Here is a 26,304-nt window from a genome sequence, read left to right on the forward strand (position 1 = left end):
AAGACTATTGGCAAATCCCGTTCAATTTGAATGATCAGATATTCTTACCGATTATCGAGAGATATTAATTATTTTTGAATTCATTTTTCGGAAAATTTAATTGATTATTTTTACTTTTTAATTACGTTCGTGTAATATTTCTTCTTTATGTTCAGAATATTACAAATCCACAGATAACTGTGACTGGACAATCACGTGACGATCCTTCGAGTCACTAAACCTTAAATCTTGTTTAAAATAAAATTGTAAAAATATATGACTTTTGTATAAATATTTATCATAATAGATTTATATATTGTATTATATAAGAAGAATTTTTTACTTTATTTGTTAAATCAAGATATCAGAATATCTAAATATTAAATTGAAATGATTACGCTCTCTGGTGCAAATCAAGGGAATCAACATCTCAATATTGTACATATACGATTTATCACACGAAATGTGGGAAGGAAGTGTCACGTCAAGATTAAACACATTTAATCATATGCAAGATGGTTGTTTGTAAATATTATCGACAAGGGAATTGTCGATTTGGACAGTACTGTAAATTCGATCATATCAATACTTTTGGTAAGATAAAACATTGTATATGATCTGCTTTTCACTTTGACATTAAAACGTTCATTCTGTAGGAGGCAATACCAAAGTTGACTCTTACAATGAAGACGAATACACGGCGTAAGTATTGAAAAATAATTGAACAAAAAATTCAAAAGCATTGAATTAATCTGTAATTTTAAAAAAAGGGAGTTAGTCGCGAAGGAGGTGCTTAGTGCAGAAAAAGGAGGACAGTGGTTGCTATCATGTTTTGGACCACTCAAAGAGAGACCGTGTATTCCTGGCATGGAGGATTTATCTCCAGAAGAAGTACGATGGGAAATGTATCAAGCCCAAAAAAATGGAATGGTGGAACAAGCAGTTAGTATGCATAATCATTTTTCCATGTTATTATGAACTTGTTTAAAATCAATTTCTTTATTGTCCATTTTAGAAATTACATTTCCAACAATTGTGTCAAGATATGAAAGCAAAAAGGGAAGCTTTAAAAAACCCTACTAGAGAGACATTAACCAAACTTGTATGTAAAAGGTCATTAAAGGTTTACATTTATTTCAACAAAATTCTAATTCACAATCTGTTTCCTTTTCAGAAAGAAATTTTAGGAACAGGTCGCAAGAATACCACAAATGACAACACAGCTGCAAAACCATCCAGCTTTTCCTTTGCAACTCCTCAACTTGGACTTCCAAGCAGTACAACATCCTCTAATGTGTTTGTGAACAAAACCTTTGGAACCCAGAGCAATCCATTTAGTGGAGGTTTCACAACTCCTAGCAATACCTCGATATTTGGGAGAACAACAACAGCTTCAAACCCAGTATTTGGTAGTTCTCCCGCTTTTGGCAGTAATTTAGGAATGTTTGGTGGTGGTACCAGCACCAGTTCTGTATTTGGTAGAACTACAAATACGTCTACATTTAATACAGGACAAAACACGCAGACATTCGGGTCGTCCGGCTCGATATTCGGTGGAGGAACCCCCCAGACCGTTTTCGGTCAGTCTAACATGTTCGGGACGACCAATCAAGTGAACAATGTCTTTGGCAGGATCCAAACGTCCCAGCCAACCACATCAGTATTCAATAGTGGAGTTACGACCTCTCCGTCTTTATTCAGCAACACATCTTCTCAATCTAATACGTCCATGTTTGGCGGAGCCAAAATTTCCACTGCTAATCCATTTGGTGGCTCTGCTAATTTACAGACTACCAACACCATCTTTGGAACGACACAATCCACAGGAACCTTTAGCTCTGGAATATTCTCTCAGGCTGAAACACCTGCTTTTGGAGGAGCTCCAGTTTTCGGCAGTACAGCGACATTTGGAAACACACCTGGCTCAATATTCAGCGAGAAACCAGCGTTTGCCAGCAGTGGCGGTATTTTCGGTGGACCAAACACTACTACACCTGCCTTCAGCTCTGCACAACCCACTGGTGCCTTCGGTGTTACCACTTCTACCCCTGCTGTGAATTTATTCAGCGTTACTCAGACTACTACATCCGCTATGCCTACATCTAACGCTTCACCCTTTGGTACAACACCTTCTACGACTGCTAGTCTTTTTGCTACCGCGACCTCACAGTTTGAAACTACCAATACAACCGTCTTTTCTAAACCTACATTTGGAATGGCCACTGGAGACACCTTTGGTACCACAGTTACCAACTCGTCTAGCGTACCATTTGGTGCTACCAGTACTGGAGTCACCTTTGGAACACCAACCACTACAACTGCTTCTCCCTTCACGTCGTCTACTTTCGCTGACGTGAAGGGTTCACCATTTGGTCCTACCAATGTTACTACCACGACAACAACTACGAACGCGTTCACGCCTCAACAGCAACAGATTACTTCGCCCTTTGGTACCTTTGCACAGAGTCAAACTTCTAGCACTGTTACTACATCGTCAAGTGGACCCTTTGGAAAACCTGCGTTTGGTATAACTCTGACAGCTAAGATTATTGACGATAGCATCTACTCGATGGATAATCAATTGACAGACGATGAGAAAAACATGTATTTAGCAGAGAAGTTTGTGTTTGGTAAGATTCCATTGAAACCGCCTACCAAAGAGATCAAGTAACTGAACGAGGATGTGTTTTTAGATACTTTGTTTCCTATAAGCATGTACAATTAAGATACGTTTTACAAAACTAGAATAATAAATATTAGATTGTAATATATGAAATGTTCGATTTTGATATTTTTTAAACCATTTTTTCCAATAAATATTTTTATCTTTGTAAATGTATTATATATTATTTTAAAGCTTAGAATTTTCTCTTTCTTTTTTTTATTTTAATTTTTCAACATTTTTGTATTTGAATACATATTTTTTAGGTTTCCGTGTATCATGAATTAGCATGAATTTCGCATCCTTTTTCTATATGAATGGAAAAATAGTTCAAACTTCCTAATTCAACTATCTAAAACCAGGTGAAACTATCATGGCAGAAAAGTATTGTGCCGAACTTGAAGTAATGCACCAAGAATTACGAATTAAACAACCGGCATTGGTTATGACAATGCTCGGCCACACATTTCGCAAATAACAGTGCAAAAACTTAATTACTTAAAATACGAAACTTTACTTCATCCGCTATATTCACCGGATTTGTCGCCCACGGATTATCATTTTTGTTATCATCTAGATCACTTCCTCGGTGAAAAATCCTTTACGAATCAAGCAAATATAGAAAGTACCTTCAAAGAATTTACTGATACCAGAACAGCGAGATTTTATGAAAATGGAATTAAAAAACTTGTTACTCGTTGGCAAAAATATGTAGATTGTAATGGTTCCTATTTCGATTAATAAAATGTAATATAAAAGAAGTTATGCTGATTTAAAGCTGCGGTTCAAAATCAGACATTTCATATGTTACAATCTAGTAATATATTTATTAACGACGCATAACTTTTTTTATGACTCGATTGAATATTGTTTTAACGAAATTGACATGTAATAAAGTATAAAATTTATGTTGTTATAATTGGTGTGTTTCATTTTTAATATCTTCAAGAACCCACCCGAAAATGTAGTACAAATTCAAACATGTCAGAAACATATATATATATATATATCTCAATCTCTTTTAATTTAATCAATTACACTCCGTTCCTTATTCATACTTACATTTATCATACATTCTTGTAATGAATTACTCCAGGAGGAGGCGGTGGGGGAGGAGGAGGAACGCTATTACCAAATTGACTTCCTTCCGACACCTGAGGACAATTTTCTTATTTAATATTAATTTTAAAAGAATAATAATTTCTTGAGCTATTAAAGCAAACCTGTGGCAAATGACAGAGAGGATTTGTTGGGTAGTTGGTTCTCTGTGCATAAGCTGTAGACTGATTTGGTGGTTGTGACAAGCCTGGAGGTATTCCATTTGGTGGCTTGTACCCAGTGATCTAATATAAATTCAGTATTCTCAATGAAACACCATTTTATGAACAGTTTGTGTACAAAGGGTTAGAGTGACCAAAGGATCCACGTACTTTGTCGTTCATCTCAGGAAAAATGGTACTCAGATTGAAATTGGTGAGACTAGTACCAGAGGGATGATGACTCATGGTCATTGGGTTGCTTGCTACTATTCCTCCCCTTGACATATTTGGATTCATTGGAAAACCAGCTGTTGCCACAGTTGGTACACCCTGAGGACCAGCGACTGATGGCGGCGGCGGCGGCAAGCCATTCACTGCTTTGGTGTATACATTTGTCTGTGGATGATTCTGATAAAGAGGGCTAGCATGTGGTGGTGGTGGTGGTGGTAAAAATGTAGCAGAATGGTGATAATCCTCCAAAGGTGAATTAATGCCAGACAGAGGAAATTCTAAGTTCTGCATGGTACCATCTAAGCCCTTCCTCTTTCCTTTCTTCGCATTTGTGGTGTACGTTCTCTTGTCGCAATTCTGTTGCTTCCCGTAGTGTTGATGATTCTTTGCATTGGTATTTACATTGGAAGTAGAGGTTGTCACTGTAGATGTAGTGGATGATGCGATGGTTGAAGAAACTGACACGTTTGGCAAGAGAAACGCGTTTGCTTCCATATATTCTGTGTTGTCGTGTAATGGCATCATATAGCTTGTAGGTGTATTTGATATGCTAGTTATGAAATTCGACGTGGGATAAATATTAGTGTTAGAAGAATATGTATATGAATTAAAGTTCTGATTAACCATTTGTCCATAACCACTTCCATCATCTGTGTTTGAGAAATAATTAAGAGGCATGACTGTGTCTGCAGTAGCTAGACTAGTTTGGAATTTATTCTGAGAATAATTAGTGGAGAACTTAATTGAAGCATGCTTGTCTTGATTAGTATCATGAACACTGCTATTAGTTCCTATTAATGCCTCTGCAGTGTAATTGCTCTTGCAATTCCTGCTCCTCCAATGAACATTATTCTGCTGATACTTTTGTTGTTGCTGTTGCTGTTGTTGCTGATATCCTTGTTCAGAGAATGTATGTCCAGATGATTTCTGCTCTTCGTGTCTCTGATGTAGTTGATCATTACCTGAAACTTGTTTTCTGATGTCCATCTGCCTCTTACTTGTTCCTCTGGGACTAGCATTGTTCTTTCTTTGATGTTTCCTAGCCTGTTGTTGCTGTTGTTGCTGCTGCTGCTGTTGCTGTTGTTGATGTGGATGAGCATGATGGTGATGGTGGTGATGATGATGATGTTGTTGATGGTGTTGCTGATGAGACTTCTCTGCTTTCTCATGTTCCACTAACTGACTGACAGAAAGAAACGAAGATCCAGCTCCTGGATGCTGGACAGTCTGATTGTTCAACACATTATGGAAATCACGTCCTGTGACAGTTCCTTCTTTATCCTTATTAGGATCTTTGCTCTGATCAGGTGGAACTCTCGAAGGCACCTGTCCAAACAAGAAGTTCTGTTTTTCTGGTATATTGGTACCCAAATCCAGATCACCTACTAAAGTTGGAAGACTGGAAGAAACAATGTGCTGGTCTATGCCTTTGACTGGTTGAGTCTGCTCAACATGAACACTGGTCTTTGTAGGAGACCATGGGAAAGGCTGTTCCTCAGAATAAAACACCTCAGAGGTCCTTTTGGGTTCACTTTGCAGAACTGGTAAATTAGGAAAACTATGTGCTGCAACATCATAGTTATTATAGAACTGATTTGGCGTTCCTTGATTGTATGATGGTGTTTGGGCAAATAGATTATTCTGACAGAACTCCAGCTCTTTTCCAATAGGTGGTAGAATGATGTCAGCAATATTTGCATTGTGCTTGATCTCTGGTGTCATCATCCAGTTAACAGGTGCCCTAATTGCATGCTGTTGCTGGTTTGCTTTAGACTTTGTTGTACTCTGTTGTTGTCCATGCTTTCCATCATTGTTATAAGTAACAGTATCATGTTGAAGGGGAGCAATTTGACCCTGAACCAAGGGTTGATACTTATTCTGACCCTGTTGTTGCGATTTATCAGGATACTTGAAATTCGAACTAGCATAAGTCTCCACAGGGTACTTCATCTGTGTACTAACTTCTGGTAAATCAAAGTTTACTTGGGAATCATAGCTAGACATTGGATAAACTGTCTTATCCTGCTTTGTAGCCATAGGCTGATGGTTCTTTGGTCCATGTTGCTGTTGCTGCTGAGACTGCTGCTCCATTCCTGAATATTCGTTTGGAATGTACTCTGACTCTATGCCATATTTAGATTTATTCTTATTCTCTGTACTGAACTTGTTATAATTATTATTATTAGAAGAAGTCTGACTTTGATTCTGCATACGACTCTGTTTACCAGATGGAGGAACATTGGTCTGAATATTCCTGGTTTTAGAGGGATCCACAAAAGGCTGTTTCTGTGGTTCCATTGTAGATTTCATCCTCGATTTATCCATGTTAGCCATAGTCGAATTTACTGAATAAACGTCATTAGTTAATACATTAGAGAAGTTTGGATTTTCCTTGTGTAGAGGTACATAATTATAATTCTCACAGATGGTTTTAGCCTCGGTATTGTCTGCCTGACTTGACCCTTGCTCAAACTGTACTATGTTATTATTGCTGCCTCCACCAACTGGGGAAAAAGTGGTCCAAGACAAGATGCTAAAATTGGAAGAATTGTGAGCAACTGTAGTGGTTGATTTTGCATGGTTTTCAGTGACTGTACTTTGCTCATAGTTTGACGTTGCTACGAAGGACGTTGATTGTTGAGAGTAACGAGTGACAGGAGTATTCTGAATGAGAGGCTTGCTGCTCATATTGTTAGAGGAACTAGTATTAATTTTCTTTGAATCCTTATTAGAATAAGTGGAATAATTCTGCGTGTCCTCCCTTTTCCCTTGATATAAATTATCAGTACTCTGATTCAATGCACTCTGCTCAGTCTGACTACCCATAGACTCCTTTACACCATAAGAAAACGTTTGAGTAAATGGATCAACATCCATTTTCTTCGTAGTACTATAATTAGTGTCACGTCTATGATTTTGTTGTTCCTGAGGCTTTGATCTCAAAACATCGTTCAATTTTGTATCCTGATCTACAACGTTGTTACCTGAAGAATCAGACTCCTTGTTCATCTTTGAATAATTACGTTGGAAGTGATTTTCCGATGAATTCGATATTGGATCCTTTGATGGGTAACTCTGATTTCTGTTAGATGTAGTAGTGTTGCTATTTCCAGTGGGATAAGAGTCTTTTCGAGGAATATTCTTATTCTGATCCACTGTATAGTCACTGTGAGTGTTCTGAATAATATGATCCTTCTCATGAACTGTGTAACTCTGATGAGCATTCTGTCTAGTACTTAGAACATGAGTGTCTTTAGGCTGTGATTCATACACAGTTTGCATGGCTTGGGAAGAAAGAATAGGCAATGCAGCATTTTTAGACTGCATTGAATATTCTTGTTGAATATTCTGAGAAGAAGTGGGAAGAGCTCTATCTATATGACCAGTGTAATTCAGTCGATTATTGGGTACAATATTAGAATCCACCATAGGATCTTTATTATGAACCCCATAAGCGACACGAGAAGTGTGAGATTCTTTTTCTTTTATTTGCGGAGCATAATCCATCTGCATAGACTGTAGAGGTAACGATGAAGAATTTGTGGTAGTACTTGTGTTATTTAAATGAGGAACCAGTGGTGCTTGCGATACACCAGGCACAATATTCTGACTCAGGCCAGTCGGATTCGTTTCTTGAATGGTTGAATTGGTACAAGCTGTTGAATTTTGTTGTAAATTGGACAAATTATTCTCTACAATTGTTGAGTAGCTAGATAAGAAGTCCTGAGAGGTGCTGTAACGAACGTTAGTGTCACATGTCGAAGCCTGAACTGGTAAATTAGTCGGGTCTGTTTTATTTGAGATAGAGGCAGTGTCAATTTGAGACTCACTAACATTTTCATTGTTATTATTTGTAATTGTGTTTCTCAGATTCGTTGTGAGTTGATTCTGGCAATCTTCTGCTGCTTCTGAAGTACTTGTAATGGAAGTAGTGCCTGAAGCACTTCCAATGGAGTATAGAGTCGCGTGAGAAAAGGAACTAGTAGGTACAGACTTCTCTAAAGATGGTGTCAAGACACTCTGAACTATTTTATAGGGTTCTCTAAGAGGTTCCTCACTGACAACCTTGGACAAGGTTTTTGTAGTCGTGTTACATTCCACAGAAACCATCATATCTGAGTTTACAGCCTCACTAACTGGAGGATTTATATTTTTCTTCTCTTCACAAGTCACTTTTAATCGTTTTTCAGGTACTGAATGGGATGGTGATGATGTTTTTAGTTTAAAGCTATTGGGCTCCATTGTTCCAATTTGTAAAAGCATAGGAGGAGTCTGACTGTGGTATTTGAAGTCTTCTTTCATCTCCTCTTCCAAGACTTCTGTTTTCCCATTCAATGAAGATACCAATGGGAATGCCATTAAAAATGCTGCAGTAGGAGATATAGATTCTGGGTTGTGTGAGCTAGAAGGAACTTGAAGGGAGGCAAATATATCATTCGAAAGATCAGAATGAAGACCATCAGCCCTGTTACCAATAGGTACAAAAGAATTTTCTGTGTTAAATGACAATGACGACTTTGATACTTCATCTTTTGATGTCTTAGATAATTTAGATTCATCTTCCACTATACTAACAGGAAGTAAAGATGATGTTGGTGTTGTGGTGTCTGATGTCTGAACAGCTGTACTTGCTTCTGGTTTCAAAGTTGTTGTAGTATTTGTATCCAAATTTAGAATAATCTTATTACTTTCTAAGTTAGGTGCTCCTTCAACAACCTCTGGTTCTTTAGATGCAGCTTGTAAAAGATTATCGAATTCTGCTCCAAGATTGCACACTTCTTTCATCTTCCTAGATCCCACAGATTCTTGTACTACTTCTTCAACTTCTGTTAAAGGTGATTTAGAGCTAGGCTGATCCACACTGTTACTTGATTTTTCCAGAGTGCTGTCTACAGGAATATGGAAGTCTGCTTCTGGAGAGACTGATACAGCTTCATTGCCACATTTTAAATGCTCGTCAGAAAAAGTTACCGATGATGTTGTGTCTGAAATCGACGAATCTTGAGTTTCTTTCATTCCACACTGAATATTCTCTGATGTCAAGACATCTTCTGATTTTGAAGAATCAGGAACTTCCTCTTGATTGACACCATTAGTGCATAACAAAACAGGGCATTCTACGTTCGTTTCAGTCTCCTTCTCTTCTAACTGAGTCAGAGCATGATTTTTATCTTGTCCCTCGTTCGTATTCTCGCCTATCTTTTCTATCACGTGCTTCAAACTTTCAATGGATTTACAGGTCACAGCAAAGTCTGCTTTGGACACGGGAACTTTTGCTATGTTGTCTTCATTATTTTCGTTCAGTTTTCGTTTCTTATCATTGGGTTCATCGGTAGGCCCAGATTCTGTACTTGAAAGGCGTTTAACCGGAGCTTTTTGTGTAGCATCTGCATCATCAGCACACTTCATACTTTTTTCTTTCTCATTTTTCTCTTCTACTGCCTCTGTAGGTTGCTGATTTTTATTATGTTTCGCGTTACTTTTTCCAACTTTTGATTTAACTTCTGTCTCCTTTTTAGAAGCATGTTCCTTTGATTTTTCTATTTTTTCCTTGTGAACTGCCGGAATAGGAACTTTATACGTCATTGTAGTCTTTGTAACTTCTTTACCTTTCGGTAAAATACCTTTATGACCACCGATCTTTGTCGCGTTAATTATATTCTTCACATTAGATGCCCAATTCTGTGAATCTACCACCATATTTGCACGAATATTAGGGACTGTGTTTAACGTTACCTTTTGTACCGTATTAATCACAGCTTGATTGCAAATTGATACGACAGGATTCTGCACGCGATTCGTCAAAGGCTGCATCACGATCATCTGATTCTGTTGAGCGTTCCCGAGGATTATGGGGTTCGTCGGTTGTTGCTGAGTATTTACAATTATGTTCGACGTCATAGGAGTTACCAGAGGCATTAATTTACCGCCCGATAGTATGACAGTGTTTGGGGTCAGACTAGTCACAGAATTATTTATACAAGGATTCAACGATTTTTTCTCCTCCTTTTTCTTTATTTTTCTCTTTACCTTCTTTTGAGATTCTACTTTCTGTAATGCTAAAAGAATAATATTTTATGATGAAAACTGATACTGTGAAAGGTTTTTATCTATCATTGTTCTCTATACCTACCACTATTTGTTTTGCCATTTATTGTAGTGACTGCTACATCAGAACCTAATTAAAAAAATAATAAGAGATGTGTTTGTATATTTAGAATAGTTATAGAGAAGAGGAGACATTTACTTGTGTTTGTTTGGCAGCATTCTGGTTCTTTGGATCCCGTCTCTGATGCATTGCCTGTGCTATCTGAATTCTCATCTTTGCTATTTGCACAATTCACCTGATTCTCCTGATTTTCTATGGAACTATTCACATCCTTAGAATTATCACTATTCTCTGCCAACTTTTTGTTAGATGAATGAGAAGAAGTAACTGATTTCCTTTTAGAAGGCACTTTGAGTTCCACAGATTTTTCCCTCTTGCTCTCAGAACTTTTTACTGAAACCATACACTCTTTACAAACATTCAAATCCAATAAAATCATTCTTCATTCATCAATTATGTTTCTTATCATTCTTACTTTCTTCTAATTTGCTAAAATACTTCTCTGCATCCTCCACATTAATTTTATTTGACCATTTCAAAGGAGATATCTTTTCAAGGGCTGGCTCTGCTGGTACAGAGATACCAGCCTCTCGCAGAAGAGTAGATAATAATTGTGTACGAGAGAAGAGCTGAGTTACCAGTTTTTTTAGACGAGCCAATTCTTCCTCTGTTTGTAAGCAAAAATATGAACATATGAAGAAACAGACACAAGCTTTATGCTCATGTTACTCTCATTGTCAAATAAATCTGCTTACTGTGTGCTTCTGATGCATGAGCTGAAAATAACTCCTCTGTACGGCTATGGAGGTCTTTGATGTACTTTGAGGCATGGATCAGGATGTCGACCTTGTTGCGTTTGCGACCCTCCTGATGCGGTGGCAAAAGATCTGCTAGCGTTTTGAAGTATGTGTTCATACGTTTTCTTCTGTCTCGCTCCCATGTTTTTGCTTTGCTGAGAAGACGTCCACGTTAACGAATATTCCATTAAATTTTCAATGGAAACACGCTTTTATCGTGGTTCGATAAAAAAGACGCGAACAGAAGGGAGATCTTGCTAATAAACTCGTCGAGGTTAATGGTTCGGTTAATGGACACTTACGTGTTCTCTTTTCGAGGCATAATTTATCCTCTTGGCATCGTTTCGCGTGAAGTTCGCGCCGCGGGAAGCGCAGATGCGTCACTTGTCGCTGACATTACACACGTTCGTGGATACCCGTCGAATATCTGACATTTCAGTCCTTCTTCTGGCTTGATCGCGGAATACACGAAATAAAAACCCTATCGTCAAGTCTCGAAAGTCATGACGATCATTCAAACCTGGCCGCCCTCTATCGATTTTCATTTACGCGTGTTTTATCAATCCTCGATATGGTAGTTCCCGTCAAATATTCTTATTGATGCACGTTAAAAGATTCTACAATTTTCTACTTTATGCATTTGCGATTAAAAAGAGTTACGAAGTTATAAGAATTTCTTCTTTATCCTCTTGTGATTGAAAAGGATGTCAGTCGATAAAATCACGTCAACGCCATTTTCAAAGAGATACAGGTCTTCTGAAGATGATTTGACGAAAAAGTTTCTTCTCGGTGATATATTTTATAGTTCTTAAGGTACTTGGATCAAATATTTCGTACACTTTAATTCTAAAATGAAATCTTCAAGTAAGAAGTAATACATCGTTGAGCTTCCTATTCTTAGTCGGTTAAAATTAGTCAGTCAACGAATAGAAATTTTTCGTTAGGTTTGGTCGGTCAGTAGCCTGTAAGATATAGCCGCATTCTCACCATTCTGGCATTTTGTTGACGATAGGCGCCAGCAGATTGTGCAATCCCAATGCACCATGGTGCAGTTTAGAATAATCGCGAAGATGCGTCGCGAAGAATCGCACGTAGCCACGATGCAAAACGCATTCGAATATCAACAGAGAAGAACGCCTTGAAAGCGTCACCGATGCAAATCGACGATGACAAGTGCGAATATCATACGGAATAAAAAGTGGCCGCGACAAAAAGAGTAAAAATAAAAGAGACGCTTAATAATACATAAAGCCCAGCAAATATATATCGAGTGCATGAAATGATTGTTACGCTGTTGGTAAAAAAGTGAGAACTCTTAAACAACATGGCGTCGCGTATAATTTCGAAAATTTGTATACTAACGTTTTCAGGGAAAGACAGAGGTAATATTACGAAGTTACATTATTTCCAGTTTCGTTCAAAAGATTTCGAGCGTTTTCTGTGCGCGCCGTTTATTTGGCAACGCCGCAACCGCCGCATATTTCACTGTCAGCCTGTTTACAATAAAATTAACTCCTACTCGTAAGGAATAAACAGAATACGCATTTACCGGGCGGAGAAAAGAAGAAAGATTCGCCAGAGGGAGAGTGTGTGCTGTGTGAGCGTATGTTGCATCTTCGTGAACCGGCATGACTCGTTAGAAATTTGGACGCCATTACTGTTTTACCTTCGCCATGAACGAGCACACGTGTGTTCATTTGCGTAATTAATTATTCTTAGAATATTCAACTCCAACATAACGACGCTTAAATTTAGCTGAATTTACATTCAGTGACATATAACATTAAGGGGGTACTCTAGTCTAGACTGTTCAAAAAATCGATAATTTTTTTGTATGTTATGAAACTATAGGTTTTCAAAATTATGTTTACGGATGGATTTGTGCAAATTCGTAAAAATAACGAAGTTGTAAAGATTTAAAGAAAACCGCACAAGCCAGCAGCGTGCGACATACAATATACAATATTTTGGAAGTAACTAAACTGATCTACGATGATTCATCTGCAGACAAATTAACGAAGAGATGATTAGAAGCGGAAACACAAAATAATAACAAATCGTTAAGTTCGTTGATTTGAATTTTTGTTCCAAAACATACTTTTAGGAGCAGCAGCCGTTCAAATAGCTACGTTTTTAATGTATGTTTTTTCTGTACTGGGATTGACTATTGGCCAGCAAGCAGAGGTGTGCGTAAATTCCCGACATGAGAGTCGGCTGACAGAAGCTGCCAAGGTTAGGGTTGCTCGTATGGAAGAAAAATCAGTTAAGCAGGACTTTTTAGAATAAGAAGAAGGTCCACTGTATTGGTCGAAAGTACAATAATTTTCATTTAATTGGTATGAAAAACTTTGAACGCGTTTTTCTCAAAACCGTACTTTTCGAAATGGCTGACAGGATATCTCATGTTCTAGCTGACTGATTGACTCCAAATTTCGCATGCATGTTCAGCACATGTGCCGTTATTACAGGAACGAGAAAAGCAAGAAATTCTATTTTTCCTAATTTTAGAGCTCACAAACAAGAAAAAACAATGGAAAGAATCGATATTCAAACTTCAAAGAGCCTCCATTTTTTAAATTTTCAATATTTTTCTTTTATCCTGGTTCACACCATAGCCACATTCACTAATCAGGAACCTTTTTGGTTTTTTCGTTTCGGGTAAGTAGAATGGGCAGAACCATGTCAGTCAGTAGGACATTTTTTTTTTTTTCAAACAACCGTATTAAATAAATTATAATTCAGACAATTTTTATTACTTTCACTTAAAAAAACGAAAGGTAAATATTCTTAACAGGTTAAACGCCGTGTCAGTCACCGGTGACTGACAGTATACTTTTTGTTAATTGTCTTCTGTTTATAGTTCGCCCATCGCGCATGGCCCACTTGACGGCCGAGTGTGGCGTGAACGGAACGGCAAGCAAAACAGGCTGGGCGTTTAACGTGTTAAACCACGAATAAATATGTATGCAAAAAGTTTATACTAAAAAGTCATGGTTTCTTCCTAAAAAAAACCTCCAAGGGTACCTAAAAAATTACGCTCTAAACTAGAATACCTTCTTCAAATTTCTATTTAACAACGCTTAAGCTCGCATTTCTAATTTGTTCATAACATAACATAATATAATCTAATCTTTCTTTATCATTTTCACGATATTCCTCATTTCAGTGTAAAGCACGACGTATCGTATGGACTGTATCTTATTAAAAAGTTATTTACTTAACGACCGACGTTAAGATAAGTTAAAACAGGATATAATTTTCATTATGTCTATAAATGGTTACGAAAAAGGCGAGTCCACATGTATATCCTGGCTAGAAATCGTACAATTATTCAACTGTTAATCATCGCAGACGCATTTATACACGCGCGGGCCCGTGCGAAATTCTAGTTTTCAACGGTGCAGAGTAGCGCGTGCGGCACTAATTAATGATTTAAGCAACACGCGGCCGAGTTTCACGTGTATACGCAACTCTCACGCATCTACGTTTACGCTCGCTGCCTCCGGAGCGGCGTAGCCAAGGAATGTACCATGGTATAATTACGATCCTCCCCGTGAGAATCATTTATGCAATTAACGGCTCGCCTTTCAGGAAGCTCCCTCCAGGCGAATCAACACCCGTTTCTGCCCCGTGTGCAGTTTCTCTAATTAATCTGAGTATTCCGCTCGTCCAAAGTAAAAAATAGCCGACAGCAGAGGATGAAGGAGGGTAGTCGTGTCTAAATACACGTTCGTCTTTTGTTTTACGTACTATACTTTTCGCGTTCTCTCACACACACTCTAACAAAATTAATCCGTAGAATATTTCCACCCTGTTATGCGTCTACGGGCTGGCCCAGAAGGGATGCTGGGCGTATTTGGTTATGCATCATTCAGCAGGGAGGGAACAACGCTCTGTTTGGACCACATCGCCCCATTCAAAAGACTGTAGCTTCCCCTCTCATTTACTTGATCCTTTCAAAGATGGTGGTTTTGCCATTTTATAAAATTGCATCTGTACTTCTATTAAAACTACTCTCCTGCATTAACTTTTCAACACTCCACTGTACAAAAATTTTAACAATCTTCAATATTCTACTATTAAAAACTAAAAGGTAAAAAAATTTGCATACAAACAATTTTCACATTAAAACCACCTTTGTATAAAAGAAATGCAATTTTTTCCCCCCTTTTATGCAAATTTACGATCTACTCCATTACTTGATGCGGGGAACTGTCCATTGACAGGTCACCCTTACTTATTTGACCAGGTATTTAGGCCAATTTTTCTTCAGTCTTCTTACCACTAGTTGATTGATTAGCTCTCTAATATGGGGATTATCGTGATCAGTATTACGATTTTCATGCTCCAAAGCACGTTGCCCAATTAAAGCCTTGATGTATACTACATTAAGATCTAGATGTAGTGTTCGATTAGAGATGTACCACTACGGTGCATTTGTCACGGTACGTAGGGTTTCCCATTGAAACGTTTGTAAAATTTTTGTATTGGATGGTTTTGAGCAACACCAAAGTTCAATCCCATATGTCCAAATGGGTTTTAGTATTGCCTTATATAGTAAAATTTTGTTATTTAGTGACAACTGAGATTTTCTTCCAATTAACAAAGATATCTGTTTAACTTTAAAATTTTTAATTTTGCAGGTTTTTTGCTTCTACATATGTGGGCTCGCCATTCATCGTATATTCAGATGTTTCTGTAGTTGTTCAGAGGCCACCATTGGGTTCGAGTTTACCGATAGGATGACCGTATCATCAGCAAATGTAGCAATGGTAGTGTTGTCCGTAACTGGCACGTCTGCTGTGTGTACGTCTGTTGGCAGTTACATACGGTATTGTTTACTTTTGTTGGCAGCAGGTGTGAAATAAATAACTAATTAAATAATAACATATTTAATTTAACGTGTGCGTTTTATTGTCTTTGGTTTTTTTTCAGCGCATACTCATAACGAAACTGTGCCCTCCTTCCAAACCTCCTTCAATACATCGTTGCTTCTCCAACACCCCTCCTCAACGATAAATTTTTGGTGGCTGGTGGCTTAGTGCATTAAGCCACACTTTTCCCGAAGTATGGACAACCTGGTATTGTTGAGTGGCTTCGCGAGCATTTCAGCCAACATATTCTCTGTAGGGCAGTACCGATATTCTGTTAATCCCTTTTCTTTTCGATCTCTGACGTAATGTATTTTATTCTGCTGCTGAATTTTTTATTTTCTGCGAGTTTTTGATATCCTTGATTGTCTTCCGCGATTATTGTTGGGCCTTGTTGTACTTTTCCGCGATCTTTTAACAACCGACGTAGCCATACACCTTCCTGACTCGCCTCAGCAAGTGCTACATATTCAGCTTCTGTCGACGACAATGCAACGCAGTCCTGCTTTCCGCAAGCCCAACTCACAGTTCCTCCCAGAAATCGGAAAATATATCCACTGTTAGATTTTCTGTCAATTATATTTTGTGCCCAATTAGCGTCTGCAAATCCTATTAATGAATCTTCATGATGATTTGCCGTGTGTCATAATTTCAGTTTTAAATCTCTTGTTCCTTTGAGTCCGTCGCTGTGGCTCCCACATTATGCTGGTTAAGTATTCACACGTTAGTTCAGATATCCGGACGCGTGTTTACTGCTATGTAAAGTAATCTTCCTATGAGTTCTCTGTATTTGTGATTATCCTTCATTAGTATTTCAGCTTTCCTTGATTTTAGATATCCGGGATCAAGTGGTTTGGCGTGTTGCAATACTTTACCTATGTACTGTGGTTGACTCGTCACAGAAAAGCCCCTCCTGGTCCTGATCAATTTGTATTCCCAAAGAGTGTCGCAATCTTCCTAGATTTGTAAGTTGAAAATAGTCTTGCAAAATTTTAGCTATCTGGAATATATCTTCTTCCTCCTTTCTTGCAATCACAATATCCCCTCCCTCATTTGCTCGATGTATAAACAAGGATCTGCTGTCCCTTGCATGAAACCTCGCCATGTCTTATCGAGTCTGTCATTCCAGGCTTTGGCTGATTGTTTTAAACCATAAAGGGCTCTAATTAATTTGCATACTATGTGTTCCTTTCCAGGTGTTACAAAACCTTTTAGTTGATTCATAAAAATAGTTTCTTTTAGTTTTCCATTTAAAAATGCTGTTTTTACATCATATTGGTAAACGAACATTTTCATCCTCTGTCTATCCGTCTGAACCAAGATACACAGTCGCATCTTTTCTACCCCCTTCATTCGCTCTATTCGTTTCTCATAAGCGAAGGGGCTCGCGCGTTTTCACTGCCATCCGCGCACTCCCGCACCCCTTTGCTCTTTCACTCTCTCTCTACCTCTCTGTCCTCGCTGCTACCGTCTTTTCTCGCTCTATCGAAACCGTCATATTTTTGTATCCCGTATAGGATCCATGAACGTTGACGCATCGACCATTAATGAACTTTACGATCCATTCTATAGAACCAATGATGGAACCAAAGCGGATAAACATTAGGGAGGAGGTGTAGCACGAGAATCGTTCGGCCTACCTGATACCTCGTGCGTACGGACTACCGTACACGAATCTGTTCAACTTCCGTCAACGATCGACCGATCTATCGAACGTACCTGATCAGCCATGGCGTAGCCGTTGTGGTGATATACCGTCGAACGATGATGCTGCGGGACGTTCAACGAAAAGTCCAGATTCTCGTTCCTCTGAAACAGACCGCGCGCATTCGATTAGCAACGAAACGCCAAGAAATTTAGCCTTGTCCCGATTCGTCAAATATTCGTCACAACTCGGTATCCTTTCCGCGGCGGGACACGCATGTCCTTAGGTCAATGGCCTCTCGGAGGGCGTCGATTCTATACATTACGCTTATGGGCACGCGTAACCTTACAGCCTCCTCGTTTTCAAAATCCTCTCGTCTCCTCGATCCCTCTTAGATAAACGCCATAGCTCTGTCCATTCGAAAGCCGACGTCGAATCCATCCACGGACTGTCGCACGGCTCTCGTACGCGTACGCTAATTCGTCGACAGTTTCTATCTAGAACGCGTTGCGTTCTGAGTAACGTTGCCTTACTTGCGGTTTCGATTCTTCCGCCCTCGATTACGCTCGTCACTGTCACCACAACCACCACCACCAACTGCCCTTAACAAAGAGTGTTATTCTCGTTCCTCTACGGTCATCGACCCGCGTACGTTTATTTCAATTTTATTCTATTCGAAGGATCGCCTTCAATTTTTTCTGCTTTTTCCCACTTACTCCCGATACGAAAACTCGCATTCTCTTCCCTCTTTTCCTCCGTTGTGTGGTGGAATAAACGAGAAGCATGTGTTACACGAGAGAACCGGCTGCTCAAATATTCTTCTCATTCTATCCGCTGCGCCGATTCGTTGTCGGTGTTGTGGTCCCGGTAAAGAAATCAAGTCTGATATGAAAATGATGTTTAGGTTGATAACTACTCTAATAATAGAGTTAGAGGGTTAAAACTTTGTCGAAATGGTTAGGATAGGAAGTTCTTTCAATTGACGTATTACACGCTTCATTCGTTTAGGCTTATCACGCTTATTGGGCTAGACCCTTTGTTAGAAATTAAATACTGTAAGTATTGCTCGGCTTTATCTGTGCAAAGAAGGAAAGAACGCAGAGTTATTTAGCTAAGCAGGCATATGCATTAAAACCAGTAATGTCATTAAAAGATTAGTTCGAGTGTTCATTTTTTATTGGTGTTGCGTGAGCATTACTGGCTATATGAGCTCCAGGTCTGCTCCGCGCATGTGCACTATTTCGCAGGGAGGAAACAGTGCTCTGTATGGACCACATCCCCTCTTTCAGAGATCTGTACCTTCCCCTCTAATTTATTGATCCTTCTAAAGATGACGGCTTTGCCATTTTATAAAATTCTATCGAAACTACTCCCTTACGTTCATTTCTCAGCACTCTATACAAAAGTCCCAACGATCTTCAATATCCTACGGTTGAAAATCAAAAGATAACAAAATTTTCATCCAAACAGCTTTCACATTAAAACCACCTTTATATAATAAAAACTGCAGTAAAATATCATATGAAAACTTCCTCTGCTTCTAGTATCCCCCCAATTAATGTCTCTATTTTCTCTTGAAAATTTTCAAAATTTCTCACTGTTTTACTTCTAGTCAGTCTTTCGGTATCATGATGAACGTTCGAAATTGCCCCACACAATTTGTTCGCCATTACCCCATAAGGTGAAAAACGGAAACAATGGAGAAAATTTTAGGATAGAAACATCAAACAGAAACTATACTGGTTTTAAATTAATCCTCAATTAGTACTCTTTTGTGTTTTTAAACATTAGTATTAAGACAATTATAAATACAAAAGCTATACTTACTATACTTCCTTCGAAATATTACACGGAGAGGAGCAAACAGCTTCAATAATTTTTACCTCGATCAGTGTGCGTGGCAACTATTTTGCATTGGCGGACTGGCGTTACATTTGGCACGAACAATCATGTGGCAAAAGGAGGAATTGTTCATGTTTTTCTAACACCATTTTCTAACACCTCCCAATTTTCATCAGTACTGAATCTGCTACTAATTTTTCGTAGACTTGATATTGATATTGTGGAGATAAATGGCAATTCATCTCATATCGACTGATTTGAATGATGCAAAATTCGTTAAGAAATTCTTCAAGCTGCTGACGTTTTTCCGGGAATTTTTGTGTAACTTGCAATTCACGGTGATTCCAATCTTTTGGCCGGTAGTGTATATGCGAATTCGCCATTACCCCGCGTTCGTGTATCCCCGACTCACCCCTATTGATCAATCGGAGACTGGAGCCTGGGCAGACGCCCAGATGCAGGGCGTGTCCGCTAACGATTTCTCTGGCGTTGCGGCTTGTGTCGGCAAAATAAAAATATCAATACTTAGGGGACGATTCAAAATCATTTAAATTCTTAAAAGACATACTGTAAAGTACCTAATTTCATTAGAATCATCTTAATTGCTAGAGTAAATAATGCTGTGCATTCAGTCATAAACTTGGTATAGGTTTCTGTGACTGAAAATGTTTGAGCAGTAGTTGGTGAACATTGATTAAACCTTTAGAAATTGCCATATTTGGTGGAAAATATGGAAACTGAAAATATCTCTTCAACGAATAGTTTTCCTGCAAAATAGTGTAGTATCGGGGGGCCTCCATACCCAAAAAATAGGAACCGGCACAGGAGAATAGAGAGGGAGTGGTTACCGTAGAGCGCAAAGCCTCGGCTTGCTAAGCTCGAAGGTCTTGGGTTTGATTCCCATTGAGTCCCTCGGTATTTTTTCCGTCGGTTCCTGCAACAGCTCAATATTTTTTTACAGGAAATGACGAGTTGGATTGACTCTCGTTTATTGAAAAATATGTAACTATTGAAGAACAATTTTTATAAAACACAGTTGCTAGCCGTGTGTGTTCGAAATTAATTAAGTCACCGTGTATATGAGGCAACACGCCCGGAACAGTAGACAGAGAGCGTGGCAGAGTGTAAGACGGAAAAAAACGTTGGACATTTTAACCCTGCGTTAAGCACGTCCCATGCGTGAAACGAGGTTACTCTTAAATTGAACGGACTGTAAGTTCCCTGTTCTTTACCACCTTCCACGAGCTCTCCTTTTTTTGATGACAAGATCCTTGATATGTTGCGGTACATTACTATTTTGTGGTATATCCTTATTTACTGCTGGCGTTGCTTCCCAAGCCGCTGTTTAGATTGATGAAGAAATGCAATATAATATAAAATGGAAACTTAAAATACAGAGCGGCCTGTAACTGGTGGTACAAGCGAGCAGGGGGTGATTCTGCGTGAAAAACAGAATCGGAAATGTAGAATAAAATTTGTCCATAAGAAGCTTTGTTTTCGAGAAAAATAAGTTTGAAGATTTGTCGAGTACTAATAAACGATACTAATTTCATGAAAAGTATTGATAATACATTTAATCAACGATTTCCTTAATTTAAAGTTACATTACTAGTCGAATTGTTGAAAGTAACGTCTGTTAACGCATACAAATCTTTGCTCTTTAAATCGGAGAGTTATGGACTGATATTTTGACACTTCAATTCTGTGGAAGCCTGTACGATTCTTTCTTTTAGCTACAGATTTACACTATCCTCTGCGTAGACTATTCCCTTGCGAAATGTGACATTACCACTGTTTATCAAGGTAAAAGTATAAGCAGAAGCAACAATTTCTAGCGACTATTTATATTCAATTTTCCCGGAAACAAAGCCTCCTATGAAAAGATTTTATTCTACATTTTCGATTCAGTTTTCGGGCAGCGACCCCCTGCTCGCTTGTACCACCAGTTACGGGACACCCTGTATGAAATGGAAAATGGAAACTGCCCAGGATTTCTCTCGCGTTGCGGCTTGTGCGACGGCCAACACCCAACGAGGTGAGCAGAGGGTAGAAGCGGATACTCCTAATCAATACTTGCCTTCCTTGGTAATTCGCAGACACCGGTTGCTTGGCAACGAATTTGTCTTGCTTGCCGTCTCGCAACCCAACCGCTTTCCTTTTCTCTTATCGGCTTTTATCGTCGCGCCGTCTCCGTGACGGCCATCACGCTCTTTCATCCTCTTCTGTCAGAAATCTTTCACTCTGGACAAGCGGAATACTCAGATTAATTAATGGGATTTCGCTAGAGTAAAAAATGTCTAGATTAAAAAATTTCAGAGTCAGTAATGCCTAAGCTAACTAACATCCGAAGTCGTTAATGTCTAGAGCCGGTAAATGTGTTATTCAAAGTATCGTCCACATTTGGACGGTTCCGGAAGTCGAGAACCATCCTCCCTTCTACTGCGTTTTCTTCACACTTCCGCGCCGGAAACCGAACAACTCACATCATAGTTTGCTCGCTATTAGTTAATAAAAGCAATATATAGTGTATCTCAAATCTCTCAATTATCTACCTACGCAACAGACTTATAGTTTCTTCAAACGTCATTTCTCGTCGAGAATTTGACATTTAGGAAACATAGAAATTGAAATAATAATTGAATTATTCGAATATTAAAAAATTAATTTTACTCTTAAAGTAGATGATCAGAAAGGGTTTACATTTGCAGACGAAAGCTGATTTCGCGGTTCAGATAACAGCAACGCGTTTCAAAAGCCTCGAGCCTCTCCTTTTGCAGCGGCCACGTCGACTGGCTTGACTGGTAGCTCGGTCTCGAGGAACCAGTGAACGCCCTCGTTTTTCGTTGCCCCTTTTTTTCGACTCGTTTTCATTGACATGAGATATGAACGGTTCTGAGAAATTAATATCGCCGATACGCGTGAGCCACGATCGCTTTGACTTCGCTTCCTCGCCGCCGGCTCTTCCAGTGCGACTGTACGCCGAATTCGATGATTGATATTATTGGTGCAGGGTGTGGTAGGAATTGAGAACTGTTCGATTCTAGCTGCATGAATTTTACGCTAGTTTACGTAGATTCGAGATTTCATGAGAGGTAGGTCTCTATAGGTAACTGGTTTCTATGGATACTGCATAGGTTTCACAGATTTCTATAGGCCCTAGGTTCCATACGCTCTAGACTTCTGGAGGCACTGGATTCTACAGGCTCCAGATTTCTAGAGGCTGTAGGTTCGAAAGGCTCTGGATTTCTACAGATCCTGGATTTCATGCGCTCTAAATTTCTAGAGGCACTGAGTCTATAGGCTCTAGACTTCTAGAGACCGTAGGTTCGATAGGCACTAAATTTCGATAGATACAAAATTCCCATAGATCCTAGACTTCATAGCTCCAAGATTCATCAGATCCAAAGTTCCATAGAATCTAGATTCTTCAAATCATTAATTTCCATGAATCCAGACTTCATAAAACGCTAGATAAGATTACTGTGCAAAGAAGGAAAGAATGCAGAGTTATTTAGCTAAGCAGGCATATGCATTAAAACCAGTAATGTCATTAGTTCGAGTGTTCATTTTCTATTGGTGTTGCATGCGCATCACTGGCTATGTATAAGCTCCAGGTCTGCTCCTGAAGGGATGCTCCGCGCATGTGCACTATTTCGCAGGGAGGAAACAGTGCTCTGTATGGACCATATCCCCTCTTTCAGAGATCTGTACCTTCCCCTCTAATTTATTGATCCTTCTAAAGATGACGGCTTTGCCATTTTATAAAATTCTATCGAAACTACTCCCTTACGTTCATTTTTCAACACTCTATACAAAAATCCCAACGATCTTCAATATCCTACTATTAAACACCGAAAGATAAGAAAATTGCCGTACCACCATTGTGAAACCTAGGACCCATGGATACATTCTCGAATCACACGGTAGACTCTGTCTACGGGCTGGTCCAGAAGGGATGCTGGGCGTATGTGGTTATGCACCATTCCGTAGGGAGGGATCAATCAACGTTCTGTTTGGCCCGCATCTCTCTATTCAGAAGACTGCAACTTCCCCTTCTCATTTTGTGATCCTTCGAATGGTGGTGGTTTAAAGATGGATGGTGATCTCATTACAGCCGTATATTTTACAGTCCGGATATTCTACTTCGGCCAATTTTTCAACTCTGTATATATAAATATCCCAACGATCTTCAATATTTTACTATTAAACACCAAAAGATAAGAAAATTTGCATCCAAACAACTTTCACATTAAAACCATCTTTATACTAAAAAAGTGCAATAAAATATGAAATGAAAACTTCCTCTATGCCTATATTATCTTGCTCACAGCCAGTCAAGTGTATAACGCTACACGAGCCAACTTTTTTTAAGAGATTTCATGGTTCGACAGTTCATAATAGAATAATATACCTTTTTTAATTTTATTTCTTTTTATCTGACATTATATTGAGAATGTTGGTGAGATTTTTCTGACGAAAATGTGATCAAACACGATACAATTTGAACAACATTTACTTATTTTACACCACCAAACGGTACCTCGATTCTCACATTGTCCACCAAACGGTGTCGCGATTCTCACATTGTCCACAAAACGGTGTCTCTCCCTCCACATACGACAGACAATGTGTACAGATATTTAATGTGTTTTTCTAGCAATTCGTTTTTGTAATTCTGCAAAATATGCGGCTGGAATGAGACTTTTTTGGAGTTCGTTGGCCTTCGTCGAAGTAGGAGAGACTGGGGCTAAACGTTACAATTTTGAGAAAACATAAAAAATGACCTAGAAAGAATGTAGTTATTCTCTTCACTATTAACTAATTTATTGTAACATTTATTGTACTTTAAGATTTCAAGTTTATATTCAACATGTTGTAATTAGTTTTTCGTAGGGAGTCATTTATTTGCAACTCGGCGAAACGTAACTTTTAACCCCGTCATGGGGCAAGTTGCTACAGCAAATGTAGGTGATCGCATGCGTCACATTGGTAGGTAGTAGTGGGAACTACTACCGAACGGACGAAAATCGGTCCGAGAGCGAGGTTATTCTTAAATTGAACAAAGTGTATATGTATATTATGAAATGAAATTAATCACTCAATAAGTATTAACACGTTGACTGTCACATTGGTCATCTGCGACTGGAGATTGTTTCCTCGATGAGGCCGTGGTGGTCGTCAGTGACCAGAGTGCCTCAAATGTTTAGAATAATTAAAATAAAATAAATGTCGTCAACTAAAAATTTTGAACGTCATAGCTAACTAGACATTATTTTGAATTAAAAAAAAAATAATAACATTAAAGCATAATAAGCATAAAACAATCTTATGTTTAGAATAACATGTGAACAACATGTGAATCTGGCGTGGTAGTCAACGTGTTAATAAGTAAATGTTGTTCAAATTATATCGTGTTTGGTCTCATTTTCATCAGAAAAATCTCACCAATATGTTAAAACAATTTTCAGGTAAAAAAAATAAAAGTTAAAAAAGTTGGTGTTTAAATTGCTTGGTTGCCTCGACTCTTGTTTCATCCTTCTCTTTTAATCGCTGTCCTTATATGCGTTCGGCAAACTACAGAGCCAGCCTGCAAGGCTCGAAAACACTGTCCCTGCTTCCTAAACTGTCCTGTTTAGGTTCCGTGCTGGTGGACAATGTGAGAGACATTACTGTATCCCCCAAATTAAATTTCAAATTTCATAATTCATCTGAAATGAAAAACAAATGGAAAATAATCTTCTCTTGATTACAGGCAAATGTTGCAAGAATATTACGGAATAGACGAGACTCTACAACAGTAGGGGAGAGTCGGTGAATTGCGAACACCTAAGGAAAAAGTTGAATGAAACAAAATATTGCAAAGGTGATAACTTCGTTATTGTCTATATAGAAAGGCATTATCTGTTTATATATTTTCATAATCAACATTAACAAAATTTAAAAATAAAACCAATTTCTAATAGAAAAACCGAACCGTTGCTGTTTGTGGCATCGTAAATGTCGTGGATTAATCACAAACACTACTTATTTGTTTACAAATGTCGCTTAAATAGCCTCTAGATGTGTTCTGACCATCACTGCACTTTTGCAACAATCATAACACATAATCCAATCTTCAGTTGGAAGATTCTCTTACTTTTTTTTTTTACAATAAACACAGTAATATTCATCTTCGTCATTTTCAGCGTTAATTTTCTTTTTGTTTATTCTCCTTTTCTTTCTTGGTATTTCTTCTTCTGTGTGTCTCTATTTTCTCTTGAAAATTTTCAAAATTTCTCACTATTTTACTTCTAGTCAGTCTTTCGGTATCATGATGAACGTTCGAAATTGCCCCACACAATTCGTTCGCCATTACCCCATAAGGTGAAAAACGGAAACAATGGAGAAAATTTTACGATAGAAACATCAAATAGAAAATATACTGGTTTTAAATTAATCCTCAATTAGTACTCTTTTGTGTTTTTAAACATTAGTATTAAGACAATTATAAATACAAAAGCTATACTTACTTTACTTCCTTCGAAATATTACACGGAGAGGAGCAAACAGCTTCAATAATTTTTACCTCGATCAGTGTGCGTGGCAACTATTTTGCATTGGCGGACTGGCGTTACATTTGGCACGAACAATCATGTGGCAAAAGGAGGAATTGTTCATGTTTTTCTAACACCATTTTCTAACACCTCCCAATTTTCATCAGTACTGAATCTGCTACTAATTTTTCGTAGACTTGATATTGATATTGTGGAGATAAATGGCAATTCATCTCATATCGACTGATTTGAATGATGCAAAATTCGTTAAGAAATTCTTCAAGCTGCTGACGTTTTTCCGGGAATTTTTGTGTAACTTGCAATTCACGGTGATTCCAATCTTTTGGCCGGTAGTGTATATGCGAATTCGCCATTA

The 26,304-nt window shown here is 38.4% G+C and overlaps 2 protein-coding genes across 3 annotated transcripts; one reads left to right on the forward strand and one right to left on the reverse strand.

Moving 5' to 3' along the window:
* Positions 1–432: 432 nt before the first annotated feature.
* On the forward strand, positions 433–2,650 carry LOC108575187 (nuclear pore complex protein DDB_G0274915-like). Of its 2 annotated transcripts, XM_017937921.1 has the most exons (6): positions 433–573; positions 636–681; positions 750–921; positions 995–1,081; positions 1,154–1,388; positions 1,491–2,650. In XM_017937921.1, the coding sequence occupies exons 1-6, from the start codon at positions 495–497 to the stop codon at positions 2,648–2,650; spliced, it is 1,779 nt and encodes a 592-aa protein (XP_017793410.1). In that variant the 5' UTR covers positions 433–494. The 2 variants fall into 2 exon arrangements, with proteins under 2 accessions (XP_017793410.1, XP_017793409.1); XM_017937920.1 differs by having other exon boundaries at positions 1,154–2,650.
* Positions 2,651–3,690: 1,040 nt separating this feature from the next.
* Positions 3,691–11,528, reverse strand: LOC108575269 (transcription factor SPT20 homolog). Its single transcript, XM_017938025.1, has 8 exons — positions 11,340–11,528; positions 10,996–11,192; positions 10,716–10,907; positions 10,379–10,633; positions 10,265–10,309; positions 4,072–10,190; positions 3,865–3,984; positions 3,691–3,795 (listed from the first exon to the last, which is right to left on the reverse strand). Exons 1-8 carry the CDS (start codon positions 11,357–11,359, stop codon positions 3,709–3,711), a joined length of 7,035 nt encoding a protein of 2,344 aa, XP_017793514.1. The 5' UTR covers positions 11,360–11,528; the 3' UTR covers positions 3,691–3,708.
* Between the last annotated feature and the right edge of the window lie 14,776 nt (positions 11,529–26,304).

The sequence above is a fragment of the Habropoda laboriosa genome, unplaced genomic scaffold (genome assembly GCF_001263275.1).
Source record: "Habropoda laboriosa isolate 0110345459 unplaced genomic scaffold, ASM126327v1 scaffold207, whole genome shotgun sequence".
Taxonomy (NCBI): domain Eukaryota; kingdom Metazoa; phylum Arthropoda; class Insecta; order Hymenoptera; family Apidae; genus Habropoda; species Habropoda laboriosa.